The sequence below is a fragment of the Oncorhynchus clarkii genome, chromosome 13 (genome assembly GCF_045791955.1).
Source record: "Oncorhynchus clarkii lewisi isolate Uvic-CL-2024 chromosome 13, UVic_Ocla_1.0, whole genome shotgun sequence".
Lineage (NCBI taxonomy): Eukaryota > Metazoa > Chordata > Actinopteri > Salmoniformes > Salmonidae > Oncorhynchus > Oncorhynchus clarkii.
The window spans coordinates 44,327,690-44,344,211 of NC_092159.1; the positions used below are offsets into that span (position 1 = coordinate 44,327,690).

General features: G+C 41.8%; 1 protein-coding gene across 1 annotated transcript; it reads right to left on the minus strand.

Moving 5' to 3' along the window:
* Nucleotides 1-2,962: 2,962 nt before the first annotated feature.
* Nucleotides 2,963-6,779, minus strand: LOC139364790 (E3 ubiquitin-protein ligase RBX1). Its single transcript, XM_071101886.1, has 5 exons — nucleotides 6,673-6,779; nucleotides 5,931-6,009; nucleotides 5,784-5,854; nucleotides 3,415-3,500; nucleotides 2,963-3,188 (listed from the first exon to the last, which is right to left on the minus strand). The coding sequence occupies exons 1-5, from the start codon at nucleotides 6,748-6,750 to the stop codon at nucleotides 3,176-3,178; spliced, it is 327 nt and encodes a 108-aa protein (XP_070957987.1). The 5' UTR covers nucleotides 6,751-6,779; the 3' UTR covers nucleotides 2,963-3,175.
* Between the last annotated feature and the right edge of the window lie 9,743 nt (nucleotides 6,780-16,522).

The window sequence follows — 16,522 nt, forward strand, 5'->3', positions numbered from 1 at the left end:
TGCTTGACCTTCACTTGAACTCTGTTGAACTCTGCATCCAGCAAATTAGTAGATAAAGCATGTCTGGTTGGAGGGGTGTATGCTGGGCGAAGAACATTCAGAAATCTCTTCCAATACACATTGCCTGTGAGCATCAGAGGTGAACCAGTTGCATACACAGCTCGAGCAAGACATTCATCAGCATTTCTCTGACTACGTTCCTACATTGAGTAAAAAAAAACGTCTGATTCCAGGAGGACCATGAGCTGTTGCTATCGATAAGGTGTCTGATTCCAGGAGGACCATGAGCCATTGCTATCGATAAGGTGTCTGATTCATAATTTTCACCTTGAATAGAAGTAGAGGGACTTTTGTCAGAGGTTGATGGTGTGAGCGCCGAGGGAACTTTATGCACATGGCCAGACGATTCTGCATCTTTGTTGTATTCTTCACATATGATTTGGCACAGTACTTGCAAATGTACACAGCTTTTCCATCTACATTAGCTGCAGTGAAATGTCTCCACACATCAGATAGTGCCCATGGCATTTTCTTGTGAAGATCAGAAAAAAGGGAGCTAATTTAAATTTAAAAAAATACAATTCCATGTACAGATAAATAGTTAAGCAGTTGGATTAAACAACTTCGTAAGATAAATGTTTTAAAATGAAACATGTATGGAAACATTGAATGAATTAACACTCATGTAGGCTACTATTTACTAGTTAACAAAAAATCATGTATGTCATATAAAATATATTCACCCCACCCAGTATTGTAATCAAAACTTACCAGAAAGCATCTAGTGCTTGGCTCAGACAGTGTAGTAGTCTGGGCTCAATAGCATCTCATTAGTGTGCAAGATCTTGAGAATCATCTGTACATGTGATGGAAGAATACACTGTGCATGCAGAGGGTTGCAATTCCATTTTATTAGGGATTGTTTAACCAAAAAATGCCACAGGACCTGGAATTGCCTTATGCGTATCCCACAAAAAAGGTTAACTTTTATAAGCAAACTTTTTTGATGAATTTAAGCTAAATTCCCGGGCTTAACTTCCCATGGAACATTTCCGTCTTCTTTGCAACCCGTTAATGCTCCAATGTTCTATTATCATTACTATATTTCATTACTCTACTATGAGAGATACTAGATACATACTATGGCAGCAATTCACGTATCTGGCACAAGTGACGATTAAACTGATTTGGATGTCAAAGACTGCCATTATTATCATTTTTGATATTACAACATTGATGTGTGATACCTTTTTTATCAACACATACGTTTTTTGCAAATGTATGTCTTTATCACTATATGATTTATATTGCCTGAATACTCAACGATGATTAACACCACAGCTGTGTGTGCTGCTGTCAGGGTTGTGGTCAAATGCATGTCATTTCAAGTACATTTGGCAATTGAACAAAAATCTAATTCAATTTGAAAATGTTCCTAATTGTAAAAGCATCTAACAGAATTTGGGTATTCCAGAACTGCAATTTATATGTAAATAAACATAACCCTGTTTAATGTTTTTAATACTGAAAATAGAATGCTGTGTGCCAGAGATGGTACCATTCAGCTTGTCTGGGGATGACAAAGAAGGACTTCAACAAAGCCAAAATAGAAAATGATTGGAAGGGGCCTCTTTGCTGTTAAATTAGAGATGTATAAATAAATGACTGTTGTGCCTTGTAACTACTTTAAAATGTGGAACTGTTGCAAACATTGATTTGGCATAAAATGTAAGATTGTAAACATTGTACAACTTTATGCAAATATTGTCTAACTTCATATAGAACAAATTGCACTTGAAATTAACATTTCTTTAGTTATTGCAAATAAATGCATATTTTCACTTTTTTTCTGAGACAATCACTGATTTAGATTTCATCTTTAAATGCAATATGAGATTTTATGTATTTCTATCAAATCAAAACTGGAATTTCTACTCAAAGCAAAGTTTAAGAATGCTAGACATGCATAGACTAAATCATATCTAGCTTGATGATTCTGGGACAAACGGTGAATTAGTTATTGATTTTTACATTCTTAAATGGCTTTTGGCGAATGTCTGAATATAAAACCAACTATACCCCGGTCTCACAAGGTCAACTTCTGCCGGTGACTATTAGTGACCAATAGTGGGTCAGCTCCTCACACAGTGCATGCTCGCTCCATGAAATATCTTCTTCAAAATTGCCTCCCGCAATTAAATGGCTCCATTTTGGGGATGAGAGGTTCTGGAAAGGTCTACCCTCCATCCAGTCCGATAACAAACCACATCGACCACTACTATAGTCTCAGCAGCTAAAGTATAATCAATGTGGTATTATGACCGTCATTCACAATAAAGAATCATAGCAAATAGAAAATGGGACTGCAAGCTAGTGCTGGATGTGGTCATTTGTGTTAAAGTGGCAATATGTAACTTTTTGGGTGGCCTGACCAAATTCAAAGAAATGTGAGTTATAGATGTTTTATTCTACTTGAAAGCAAGCCTAAGAAGCTGTAGATATGTTCCATGTGTGCTATTTCTATGCTTCCCGTTCTTAAGTTGTGTCTTACTTTCAATTTTGTACACTAGCTTCACACAACTGAAACTATTTTTGCTATTTTCACAGCGATTTAGAAGGTACAATATTTATCTACAGTATATTAACTTGTTTTTCCACTAACTGAAATTAAGCGAACTATTAGGGTTTTAGCAACCAGGAAATGCAGAGCAATTTGTGCATAGTGTAACTTTAAGTTATGAATAATTTCATCTTACAAAAATGTTTAGTTAATTTGGTCTTTCAGCCAATGATCTAACTTCCAACACTATTTTTTGTATCTAATCATTAGAAAAAAACTCTTAATTTAACCTATTTAACTTGGTAAGTCAGTTAAGAACAAATTCTTATTTACAATGATGGCCTACATGGTATTTCTAAAATTGTATTTCCATGTCTAGTCCTCAATTCCAAATCGAGGCAGTTACACAGAACATTGTTTATTTATAATTTACAACATTGCAAATTCAACTTAAAAAAATACTGTTTTCCAGCAAGCCTAAAACAATTAGATGTGGGGGTGGATGTCCTCAGTATTTGCAATGTACTCAAAGTGGAGTCTATCATACGAAGAAGGAGAAAGCAACAGAAAGCATGAAACTTGCAGAAGCCCAAGTAATGGTCCAGAGTATTGCACCTAGTGTCCATATCTGTAAGAGAGGGAAAGGGAGTGTTAGTTATTAACTGTTTGACATACACAACTCATCTACAATGAATAATGCATTAACACCAGTAACATGGACACATGGCTGTTGTTTTTAATCATCCATCTATTTCCCCAAAAGGCAAGCATACTGCAGCTCTGATAGATAGCATTTTCACTAGGACCATGGAGTAGTGTTTTGAATAAGTGTTATGAATCAAATTGACACTCACTTCTGAAACTCCCACTCCCTGTTGTCTAGGGGGCACACCTGCCTGGTCTTCAACCAACGAGAGATACAGTGGAAATGGAATGCATGCTGGGAGAGAAGATATTATTAACATAACAGCAAACCAAGACAACAGTTGTGTTTGAATACACATACTGTATACTACATACTTAATGAGCACATACACTATTAGTTAATTTTAGTAGACTGTAAACGAACGGTATTCTTTCAGTTGAGCGTACTCGCGCTTCGCCTGTCTACTCGGAAGTTGATGCAGTTGCTATGCCACCTCTTGCTAGCTTGTTAGCATAACAAATGACTAGCTTGACATTTTACAATTTCATGTGTGTTCGTGAATTCAATCTGGAGTGCCAGAGTGCGCTCTGGGTGTTCGAAAAATCAGAGCGTTGTCAGATTGTCCGCTCATAAATTCAGAGCGTTTCGCTCTCGGAGCGTGTCACTGGACGCTCTGGCAGAGGAATAGGGTTGATCCGAGCCTTCTGACCTCACAACGGCAGTCAAGCACACAAGCAGATTGGAAAACGGTGCCTAGCTTGTGAGCCATTTCCACACAAATGAGAGAACACCTCACTGACCATGTTACTCGGCATAGCAGAGCTGGTTAGGCTGTTTTCATGTTATCCAGGGCGTTGGTGACTAAATGTGCTGCTGGCAACAATTTAATTACGCTTTTTTCCCCCGGACGTTTACTGACACTGGCCATATCAGGTGTTGAGCATTTGTAAATTCATCAGTTATTCTGCGCTCTGGCACACTCAGAGTGCTCTGAAATAGGAGAAGATAGCCAGAATTAACCATGTCCATTGAGAACGCACAACGACTATAACACTTAGCTAAGAATTACATGAATAATCAAGTCAAACATTGTGTAGTTCGTTAGATTATAGTTAATATACTGCTTGGCAAGATCGATGTATTAGTAGCCAACTAGCTAACATACCATTACATACTGCTGTAATGCTATGCTGTGCCTAAGTATAGTGTAGCTAAAAAATTGTCAGACAACATTTTTTTATTTCACCATTATTTAACCAACTGTGACCTGCCAAGATAAAGCAAAGCAGTGCGACAAAAAACAACAGAGTTACACATGGGATAAACAAAAGTACAGTCAATAACAGAAAAAGTCTATATACAGTGTGTGCAAATGGAGTAAGGAGGTAAGGCAAAAAATAGACCATAGCAGCGAAGTAATTATAAATTACCAAATTAACACTGGAGTGATAGATGTGCAAGTAGAAATACTGTTGTGCAAAAGAGCAAAGAAAGTAAATAAAAACAATATGGGGATGAGGTAAGTAGTTGGATTGGCTATTTACAGATGTGCTGTGTACAGCTCAGATAGCTGAAGTTTAAAGTTAGTGAGTGAGATATAAAAGTCTCCAACTACAGCAATTTTTGCAATTCATTCCAGTCATTGGCAGCAGAGAACTGGATGGAAAGGCAGCCAAAGGAGGTGTTGGCTTTAGGGATGACCAGTAAGATATACCTGCTGGAGCGCGAGCTACAGGTGGGTGTTGTTATCGTGACCAGTGAGCTGAGATAAGGCGGGGCTTTACCTAGCAAAGACTTATAGATGACCCGGAGCCAGGGGGTCTGGTGACAAATATGTAGTGACGGCCAGCCAACGAGAGCAAACAGGTCGCAGTGGTGGGTGGTATATGGGGCTGTGGTGACAAAACAGATGGCACTTTGATAGACTGCATCCAATTTGCTGAGTAGAGTGTTGGAGGCTATTTTGTAAATGACATCGCCGAAGTCGAGGATCGGTAGGATAGTCAGTTTTACGAGAGTATGTTGGCAGCGTGAGTGAAGGAGGCTTTGTTGCGAAATAGGAACACGTAACGTTACTTTTTTGAAAAGTCATGACTTTATTACATTGCTCAACATTTGTAATAATTAGTTAAAGCAAGGAATTTGTATATACGCTCTCGAACTTCGGCTGCATATTTTCCTGCCATTTTCTTCAAATCTGAAAACACTGTGAAGCCACGCCCATTTTCTGAAGAATTGCCTTATGGGCAAAAAAAGCACAGAAAGAGTGTCCACTGCTTGTATAATTTGTATTTTTGCAAATGTAGTACGACATCCAGGAATTATATCCATACTATGACCAATAAGCATACTACATACTCAATTTATGTCACCAATAGTATGGTTAGTGGGTTAGTATGAGTATTCGAACACAGCTCAAAACATACATTCAAAAATCCTATACTTTTTGGGTAGTTCAATATAATGCAGATTAGTTTAGATCATGCGGTTGTTCTTTCAATACTCTCAAACTGAACTTTACAATCTAACTGATCAGGATGTATGAAAAATATACAAAAGCAAATAAGTCTGACTCACATTGCAGACTCCCCAGGCTACGGTGCACTCCTCTGATGTGGCAGAGGCCTGGTTAGCCTGGCACTCTATGCCTATGGAGGACAAGAGAAATGTGTAACACACACCTTTATTAACCCAGTAGTCAAATAATGTTAATGGCATACTCACAGAGATCCATAATGTGATTCCTACAGATGGCACAGTTGTCCACGACAATGTCCCAGGCCCAAAGTGCCACTGCATTCCACTGTAAAGAAGAAGAGTCACATGAAATTATGATCATATCACTGGCAGTTAGTATTTGCTTGATATTGATGTTGTTTCAAATATGTATTAAAAAAGGAGCATATTGTTATTCACAATTTATTCATGTTAATCTGGTGTCAGGAGACATTTTGTCATCCAAATCACTATTACATTTGATCAGACAAGTTAGGCCTATTTTACTATCCACATTGATCACAAACAATGCCAGGGTGAAAATGTTAGTGTTTGATTCATAGTTTTTCACTCATTCAGTGTCAATAAATAGACAACCTCACAAGTGCAACTGGGCCCTGTCATTTTAGCAAGCTAACTAGGAAGCTAACGTTAACTTTAGCCAGTTGAGCAAATGTCAATGCATCTAAAGCTGAACTTAGTAGTGGTTGGCTAGCTACTATAACCACAAACAGTGAGATTAGTTAACTGATTAGGTAGCGATCAGCCCTACAAGTGAAACGCAAACTCACTCCCCAAAATTAAATACAGCCAAACAGGGACTCTGTCTAGTTTCAGCTAGCTCGCGAGCTAGCAAGTTATGCTAACTAATCGCGCGGAGATTGTACCCAAACCCGTATTAACCCTATGATAATATCGAACCTTACAGTATGTCTAAAATTTTGCTATGATTTATTTGAAAAATAAATACCTTCTTCACTTCAAAACGTTTCTTGCTTGCTCCACTATTCGTGGCGCTTGGGGTATCAACATCCATCGCTGCCGCCATGTTGACAATCGAACTTTCGTGTGAACAGAGATATTAGAGAAAGAAGAAGATAGACATCCCATTGGTATATGACTAGATTGACGTAACGTCCCACCCAGCAGAATGTCGACCAATCGTGCTGACGTTGTCATGCTGCGTCACACAGTTGCTAAATTAATCGTCACGTAATCCCTTCTCAAAATCGGGGTACCGGGAACATTTGTAGAGCTACGAATTTCCGACCTGAAGATCCCTGACGTCATGATTTGGCTTTGTATTTTTCCAAGTTCCAGTTGTTTTGAACATGACATGGGAACTTGGAAAAATAGAGGTCAAATCATGACGTCAGTGATCTTCAGGTCGGAAAATTGGAGCTCTAGAAAGAGGCCCGAGTGGAATTCCGAGTTGCATTACCAATGAAATAGATTTTTCCCAGTCTGAGTTCATTTTTTCAGAGTTCCCAATTGTTTTAAATGCGCTGAATTCTGAGATTACCGAGTTCCAATTGTTTTGAACTGGGCAAGTGGCCCGAGTTCCCGAGTTGGAATGCCTTGTTCAAAACAAATGGGAACCAGAAACATCTGAGTTGCGACTTCAGTGCGTTCAAGACAACTGGGAACTCGGAAAAAACGAACTCCAACTATGGAAAATCATTCTGAAGGGTCATCCAACTCGGGATTCCAAGTCCCTTTGCAAGATGGTGCCGAGAGAGATGGTCGCCTTGCTTCAGGTTCTTAGAAAACTATGCAGTTATTAGTTTTTTATGTACTATTTCTTACATTGTTCGCCCAGAAAATCTAGGGTGTTATTACATACAGCTGGGAAGAACTATTGGATATAAAAGTGATGTCAATTTACCATCATTACGACCAGGAATACGTCATTCCCGAAAAGGATCCTTTGTTCGGGCCTCCACTCTGGACATGCGATCTTATCCCAGAGGCCGACCCAAAACAACGCAGTAGCCGCAGGAGAGGCAAACGGAGCGGTCTACTGGTCAGACTCAGAAGGCCTACTGGTCAGACTCACCAATGTCCAATCTCTAGATAACAAAGTGAATGAAATTAAGGCACGAGTTCCCATGCCATCAGAGATTGTAACCTTCTCTGTTTCACAGAAACATGGCTCACTCGGGATATGTTGTCAGAGTCAGTACAGCCACCCGGTTCCTTCATGCAATCGCGCCGACAGAAACAAACATCTTTCTGGTAATAAGAAGGGCGGGGGTGTATGCCTTATGATTAACGACTCATGGTGTAATCACAACAACATTACAGGAACTCAATTCCTTTTGTTCACCTGACCTATAATTCCTTACAATCAAATGCCCGACCGCATTATCTTCCAAGAGAATTCTCTTTGATTATAGTCACAGCCATGTATATCCCCCCAAGCAGATACCTCGACGGCCCTGAAACAACTTCACTGGACTCTTTGTTAACTGGAAACCATACATCCTGAGGCTGCATTTGTTGTAGCTGGGGATTTTAACAAAGCAAACCTAAGATCAATTCTCCCGAAATTATATCAGCATATCGAATGCGCGAGGCAATCAAACAAGCAAAACGTCAGTAAAGAGACAAAGTAGAGTCGGAATTCAACGGCTCAAACACTAGACGTACAGTGCCTTGCGAAAGTATTCGGCCCCCTTGAACTTTGCGACCTTTTGCCACATTTCAGGCTTCAAACATAAAGATATAAAACTGTATTTTTTTGTGAAGAATCAACAACAAGTGGGACACAATCATGAAGTGGAACGACATTTATTGGATATTTCAAACTTTTTTAACAAATCAAAAACTGAAAAATTGGGCGTGCTAAATTATTCAGACCCTTTACTTTCAGTGCAGCAAACTCTCTCCAGAAGTTCAGTGAGGATCTCTGAATGATCCAATGTTGACCTAAATGACTAATGATGATAAATACAATCCACCTGTGTGTAATCAAGTCTCCGTATAAATGCACCTGCACTGTGATAGTCTCAGAGGTCCGTTAAAAGCGCAGAGAGCATCATGAAGAACAAGGAACACACCAGGCAGGTCCGAGATACTGTTGTGAAGAAGTTTAAAGCCGGATTTGGATACAAAAATATTTCCCAAGCTTTAAACATCCCAAGGAGCACTGTGCAAGCGATAATATTGAAATGGAAGGAGTATCAGACCACTGCAAATCTACCAAGACCTGGCCGTCCCTCTAAACTTTCAGCTCATACAAGGAGAAGACTGATCAGAGATGCAGCCAAGAGGCCCATGATCACTCTGGATGAACTGCAGAGATCTACAGCTGAGGTGGGAGACTCTGTCCATAGGACAACAATCAGTCGTATATTGCACAAATCTGGCCTTTATGGAAGAGTGGCAAGAAGAAAGCCATTTCTTAAAGATATCCATAAAAAGTGTTGTTTAAAGTTTGCCACAAGCCACCTGGGAGACACACCAAACATGTGGAAGAAGGTGCTCTGGTCAGATGAAACCAAAATTGAACTTTTTGGCAACAATGCAAAACGTTATGTTTGGCGTAAAAGCAACACAGCTGAACACACCATCCCCACTGTCAAACATGGTGGTGGCAGCATCATGGTTTGGGCCTGCTTTTCTTCAGCAGGGACAGGGAAGATGGTTAAAATTGATGGGAAGATGGATGGAGCCAAATACAGGACCATTCTGGAAGAAAACCTGATGGAGTCTGCAAAAGACCTGAGACTGGGACGGAGATTTGTCTTCCAACAAGACAATGATCCAAAACATAAAGCAAAATCTACAATGGAATGGTTCAAAAATAAACATATCCAGGTGTTAGAATGGCCAAGTCAAAGTCCAGACCTGAATCCAATCGAGAATCTGTGGAAAGAACTGAAAACTGCTGTTCACAAATGCTCTCCATCCAACCTCACTGAGCTCGAGCTGTTTTGCAAGGAGGAATGGAAAAAAAATTCAGTCTCTCGATGTGCAAAACTGATAGAGACATACCCCAAGCGACTTACAGCTGTAATCGCAGCAAAAGGTGGCGCTACAAAGTATTAACTTAAGGGGGCTGAATAATTTTGCATGCCCAATTTTTCAGTTTTTGATTTGTTAAAAAAGTTTGAAATATCCAATAAATGTCGTTTCACTTCATGATTGTGTCCCACTTGTTGTTGATTCTTCACAAAAAAATACAGTTTTATATCTTTATGTTTGAAGCCTGAAATGTGGCAAAAGGTCGCAAAGTTCAAGGGGGCCGAATACTTTCGCAAGGCACTGTAGGTCTGTAACAGTTTGGGTCCAGGGTGTCTCCCCCTTTGAAGAGGGGGATGACCGCGGCAGCTTTCCAATCCTTGGGAATCTCAGATGATACGAACGAGAGGTTGAACAGGCTGGTAATAGGGGTTGCGACAATGGCGGCGGACAGTTTCAGAAATAGAGGGTCCAGATTGTCAAGCCCAGCTGATTTGTATAGGTCCAGGTTTTGCAGCTCTTTCAGAACATCTGCTATCTGGATTTGGGTAAAGGAGAAGCTAGGGAGGCTTGGTCGAGTAGCTGCGGGGGGGGTGGAGCTGTTGGCCGAGGTTGGAGTAGCCAGGAGGAAGGTATGGCCAGCCGTTGAGAAATGCTTGTTGAAGTTTTCGATTATCACGGATTTATCGGTGGTGATCGTGTTACCTAGCCTCAGTGCAGTGGGCAGCTGGGAGGAGGTGCTCTTGTTCTCCATGGACTTTACAGTGTCCCAGAACCTTTTGGAGTTAGAGCGACAGGATGCAAATTTCTGCTTGAAAAATTCTGGCTTTTGCTTTCCTGACTGACTGCGTATATTGGTTCCTGACTTCCCTGAACAGTTGCATATCGCGGGGACTATTCGATGCTATTGCAGTCCGCCACGGGATGTTTTTGTGCTGGTTGAGGGCAGTCAGGTCTGGAGTGAACCAAGGGCTATATCTAGTTCTGCATTTTTTGAACGAAGCATGCTTGTCTAAGATGGTGAGGAAGTTACCTTTAAAGAATGACCAGGCATCCTCAATTGACGGGATGAGGTCAATATCCTTCCAGGATACCCGGGCCAGGTCGATTAGAAAGGCCTGCTCGCAGAAGTGTTTTAGGGAGCGTTTGACAGTGATGAGGGGTGGTCGTTTGACCGCGGACCCATAGCGGATACAGGCAATGAGGCAGTGATCGCTGAGATCCTGATTGAAGACAGCAGAGGTGTGTTTGGAGGGCAAGTTGGTCAAGATAATGTCTATTAGGGTGCCCATGTTTACGGATTTAGGGTTGTACCTGGTGGGTTCCTTGATGATTTGTGTGAGATTGAGGGCATCTAGCTTAGATTGTAGGACTGCCGGGGTGTTAAGCATATCCCAGTTTAGGTCACCTAACAGAAGCTAGATGGGGGGCGATCAATTCACAGATGGTGTCCAGGGCACAGCTGGGAGCTGAGGGGGGTCGGTAGCAGGTGGCAACAGTGAGAGACTAATTTCTGGAGAGATTCATTTTTAAAATTAGAAGCTCGAACTGTTTGGGCATAGACCTGGAAAGTATGACAGAACTTTGCAGGCTATCTCTGCAGTAGATTGCAACTCCTCCCCCTTTGACAGTTCTATCTTGACGGAAAGTGTTATAGTTGGGTATGGAAACCTCCACATTTTTGGTGGCCTTACTAAGCCAGGATTCAGACACGGCAAGGACATCAGGGTTGGCAGAGTGTGCTAAAGCAGTGAGTAAAACAAACTTAGGGAGGAGGCTTCTGATGTTGACATGCATGAAACCAAGGCTTTTTCGATCACAGAAGTCAACAAATGAGGGTGCCTGGGGACATGCAGGGCCTGGGTTTACCTCCATATCACCCGAGGAACAGAGAAGGAGTAGGATGAGGGTGCGGCTAAAGGCTATCAAAACTGGTCGCCTAGAGCGTTGGGGACAAGGAATAAAAGGAGCAGATGTATGGGCGTGGTAGAATATATTCAGGGCATAATGTGCAGACAAGGGTATGGTGGGGTGCGGGTACAGCGGAGGTAAGCCCAGGCACTGGGTGATGATAAGAGAGGTTGTATCTCTGGACATGCTGGTTACAATGGGTGAGGTCACCGCATGTGTGGGAGGTGGGACAAAGGAGGTATCAGAGGTATGAGGAGTGGAACGTAGGGCTCCATTGTAAACTAAAACAATGATAACTAACCTGAACAACAGTATACAAGGCATATTGATATTTGAGAGAGACATACAGCAAGGCATAACGTTATCGCAGGTCTTGATTGGGAGAGCTAGCTAAAACAACAGGTGAGACAACAACAGCTAGTCAGCTAACACAACAACAGCAGGTAAAATGGCGATGACTAGGCAGAGCGGGTCGGATTAACTACACACAGAGCCTGAGTTCGCGGCTGGGGCCGACAGATAAAACAGAAATAAACAGAAATAAACAGAATGGAGTACCGTGATTAATGGACAGTCCAGCAGGCATCAGCTATGTAGCCAAGTGATCATTGTGTCCATAGTGTCATAGTTACCCATTTTGAGAACTATACAGTGCCACTGACATGGCCCGCTGCCAAAGCCTACGGGCTCTCCTTCTCCGTGGTCAACGTGAGTAAGACATTTAAACCTGTTAACCCACGCAAGGCTGCTGGCCCAGACGGCATCCCTAGCCGCGTCCTCAGAGCATGCGCAGACCAGCTGGCTGGTGTGTTGACGGACATATTCAACCAATCCCTATCCCAGTCTGTTGTCCCCAGATGCTTCAAGATGGCCACCATTGTTCCAGTTCCCAAGAAAGCTAACTGAACTAAATGACTATCGCACCATTGCACTCACTTCATCATGAAGTGCTTTGAGAGACTGGTCAAGGATCATATCACCTCCACCCTACCTGATACCCTAGACCCACTCCAATTTTCTTACTGCCCCAATAGGTCCACAGACAACGCAATCGCCATCATACTGCACACTTCCCTATCCCATCTGGACAAGAGGAATACCTATGTAAGAATGCTGTTCATTGGCTACAGCTAAGCATTTAACACCATTGTACCCTCCAAACTCGTCATTAAGCTCGATACCCTGGGTCTCGACACCGCCCTGTGCAACTGGATCCTGGACTTCCTGACGGGCCGCCCCCCAGGTGGTGAAGATAGGAAACAACTTCTCCACCCCGCTGATCCTCAACACTGGGGCTCCACAAGGGTGCATTCTCAGCCCTCTCCTGTACTCCCTGTTCACTCATGACTGCGTGGCCATACACGCTTCCAACTCAATCATCAAGTTTGCAGACGAAACTAGTGGTAGGCCTGATTACCAACAACGACGAGATGGCTTACAGGGAGGAGGTGAGGGCCCTCCGAGTGTGGTGTCAGGAAAATAACCTCTCACTCAACGTCAATAATACAAAGGAGATGATCGTGGACTACAGGAAACAGCAGAGGGAGCACCCCCCATCCACATCGACGGGACAGTAGTGGAGAAGGTGGAAAGTTTAAAGTTCCTCGGTGTACACATCACGGACAAACTGAAATGGTCAACCCTGTCATGACTGTCCTGATCAGGTCAGGTTACAGGAGACCACAGCCCTACAGATTATCTCTCAACCCCAACAGAGGAGGAGAGATCTAGGGGTCTGAAGATGTGGGGGTTTTATGACACCTCACGCCCCTGGTAAATCTTAGGCCACACAGCATTCCTGTGTCCCCTCAATATGGAGAACCACCCTCAGAACATTAAACATGCAATAAAGGGACTTTGGAACAATGGTTTCCGTCAGCCACAATGGTGGTCATGACGATAAATGGAATATGAAAATGTATGTCATTTTTGTTTTGTTATTAAAGGTTAATAGATGACGTTATTACGAAAACATTGTAATGTTAAGAGTTTTCCTAGTATATGTTTGATGTTTATACATTGTACGTTGTGTGGAAAATGTACAAATCAAAGAGAATGTTTTGGTAAAGATGAAATGTGAAGTTAGTTGTCTAAAATTGGATTTGAGTCAAATCTAGACCTTGCCCTTAACTTGGTACGCCCAGAGAATTGCACTAAAGGCGGTCACTTCTGACCCGAGGGTATAAAACCTGTGAGTGAAGAATTAACAGATCAGACTAAGTCACCCAAGCTGCAGCCGAGGTCTAAAAAAGTAAACAAACCCAAAACGCAACACAAGTTTGAAGACAAAGAAATCTTTTTCTACCCAAGCTACGGATGAGTAGCTGTGTCTAAGCGGGTGAATTCAAGTCGGACCACCTAGCCTCCACTCCCCATCGAATCGTGGTATCTACACTGTTTAATTCCTACGCTGTGAGCTCTGAGCTACAGAGCTGTCTGTCCTCAGAAGAGCCCTTCCAGAGCAAGGGTGAGGGAACAGACTCCTATGCCAAAAGGACACTGACATCGTGAGGACGAACAGAGAGGTGCACCGGAGAAGTGCGTCATTGAGCAGCCTGAACGGTCCACGCAAGGAGTCCACGGAGACCTTCCACATGTAATTACATCATTATATTCTGACCCATAAGAGCGGCAGTTTGGGGCAAGGCTAGGGTTAGAATAAGCATAGCTGACAAATTCACCCAAATGTATATTTCTCTCGTGTACTTTCTTTATCTCTCTCTTTTAAATCCCCATTTTGGGTAACACGCACCATGGTGTGTTGACCCGTTACACTAAGTTCTAATCAATAGCCTAGAATGTGTTTCTGTGTATATGTATCTTTTATCATCATTTTAGCTTTCTAGTAAATAAATACTCAACTAAGATTGGTGTGGTACGAACTCATTGGTGAGACCTGGGTCTGTGCAGATTCCCGGATTATGCGACGTTCAGAACGAGACTGTAGAGGAAACTGATTAATTAGCGGCTGTTGTAAAATCGATATTCTGATATTCTTTGAGTTAATTTGGGAAATAGAAACTCAATAAAACAAATTTTCCCATGGTGCCCCAGGTTAATGAGTTAATAATTGCTTGATTCAGTTAATCATGCAATTAGAAACCTTTAATCATTCGATGAGCAACAGTCGTCACATTAACTGATACAACGTCACGACAACCCACACAGGCAGCGTGGTGAAGAAGGCGCAAAAGCAACAGCCCCTCTTCAACCTCAGGAGGCTGAAGAAATTTGGCTTGTCACCTAAAACACTCACAAACTTTTACAGATGCACAATCGAGAGCATCCTGTCGGGCTGTATCACTACCTGGTACGGCAATTGCACTGCCCTCAACTGCTAGGCTCTCCAGAGGGTGGTGCGGTCTTGCACAACGCATCACCGGGGGCAGACTATCTGCCCTCCAGGACACCTACAGCACCCAATGTCACAGGAAGGCCAAAAAGATGATAAAGGACAACAACCACCCAAGCCACTGCCTGTTCACCCCGCTATCATCCAGAAGGCGAGGTCAGTACAGGTGCATCAAAGCTGGGACCGAGAGACTGAAAAACAGCTTCTATCTCAAGGCCATCAGACTCTCAAACAGCCATCAGTAACATAGCGAGGCTGCTGCCGTCATACAGACTCAAATCTCTGACCACTTTAATCAATTGACTTAATAAAGGTATCACTAGTCACTTTAAATAACGTCACTTTAATAATGTTTACATTTTCTACATTACTCATCTCATATGTACAGTATATACTGTATTCTATACCATCTACTGCATCTTGCCTATGGCGCACTGCCATCGCTCATCCATATATTTATATGTATATATTCTATTCATCCCTTTACATTTGTGTGTATAAGGTAGTTGTTGTGAATTTGATAGATTACTTGTTAGATATTACTGCATAGTTGGAACTAGAAGCACAAGCATTTCGCTACACTCGCATTAACATCTGCTAACCATGTGTGTGTGACCAATAAAAATTTGATTTGAGGAAACTCAGGCATCTTTCTAGAGCTCCGACAGTACAACGAGGTAATCACTGACGTCATGATTTCCAAGTTTTTTTTCCCCAGAGTTTCCAGTTGTCTTAAAAGCACCAAGAGTTGAGAAACCTGTCTATTTTCCTCGGAAGTACATAATGTCACAATTCCAAAGCTATATGATATTACAGAGAACAAGTGAATTATCTCACATCTAGGAAAATATTTGTAATGTTGTACTTCTTGTTGACGAAATTCATCCTAATGTTTTTTTGTTTTAGCTATCGCCCAATTAGCATCTATTCACTTACTGAAGGAGAACTCTCCTTGTCCAACAAATCGCCCAGAATGCACCATGCAACCCATTGATGACATTTCCACTAGATAGTTCAGCCACAATGTCATAATTGACTATATCGTAAAAAGTAATGAAAACAGATGATGGCAAAATTTGGGGTGATGATCAAATTAACAGTGAAATGCAGCTATAGATCTGTAATTCTCATTTGAAAACAAGTCTAAGAAGCGGTAGATCATCAGATAGAACAATGAGCCAGATATTTCACCAGATGTACAAATGTGAAGCAACCGGTTGACATTTCCACTCACTAGCAAATGTGATGATGAGAGGAAGCCTGGTGGCCTGCAGTGGGAGAAGATGGTGCGAGATGGATTTTGGCCAACATTCTTAGAATTTTCTCATAGATTAAACATTTGATCTCAATTTTTTTTGTATAGAAAACTAGAATATGTTACAAACAGAGTGGACTAAATTTTGTAGACTTTACTTTGCCAAAGTTTCAAAAAAATGGTGTTATTCAGAAGGAGTGCAAAGGCGAATTGAGTTGTTGCACACACACACTTCACAGAGTAGGTGTTCCTTAACGGAAATATGCAAATACATGCTAAAATATGCCAATAGGATCTCACTATGATGGCTTTGCCCATCATGTTGCTTGTTCTGCCCTC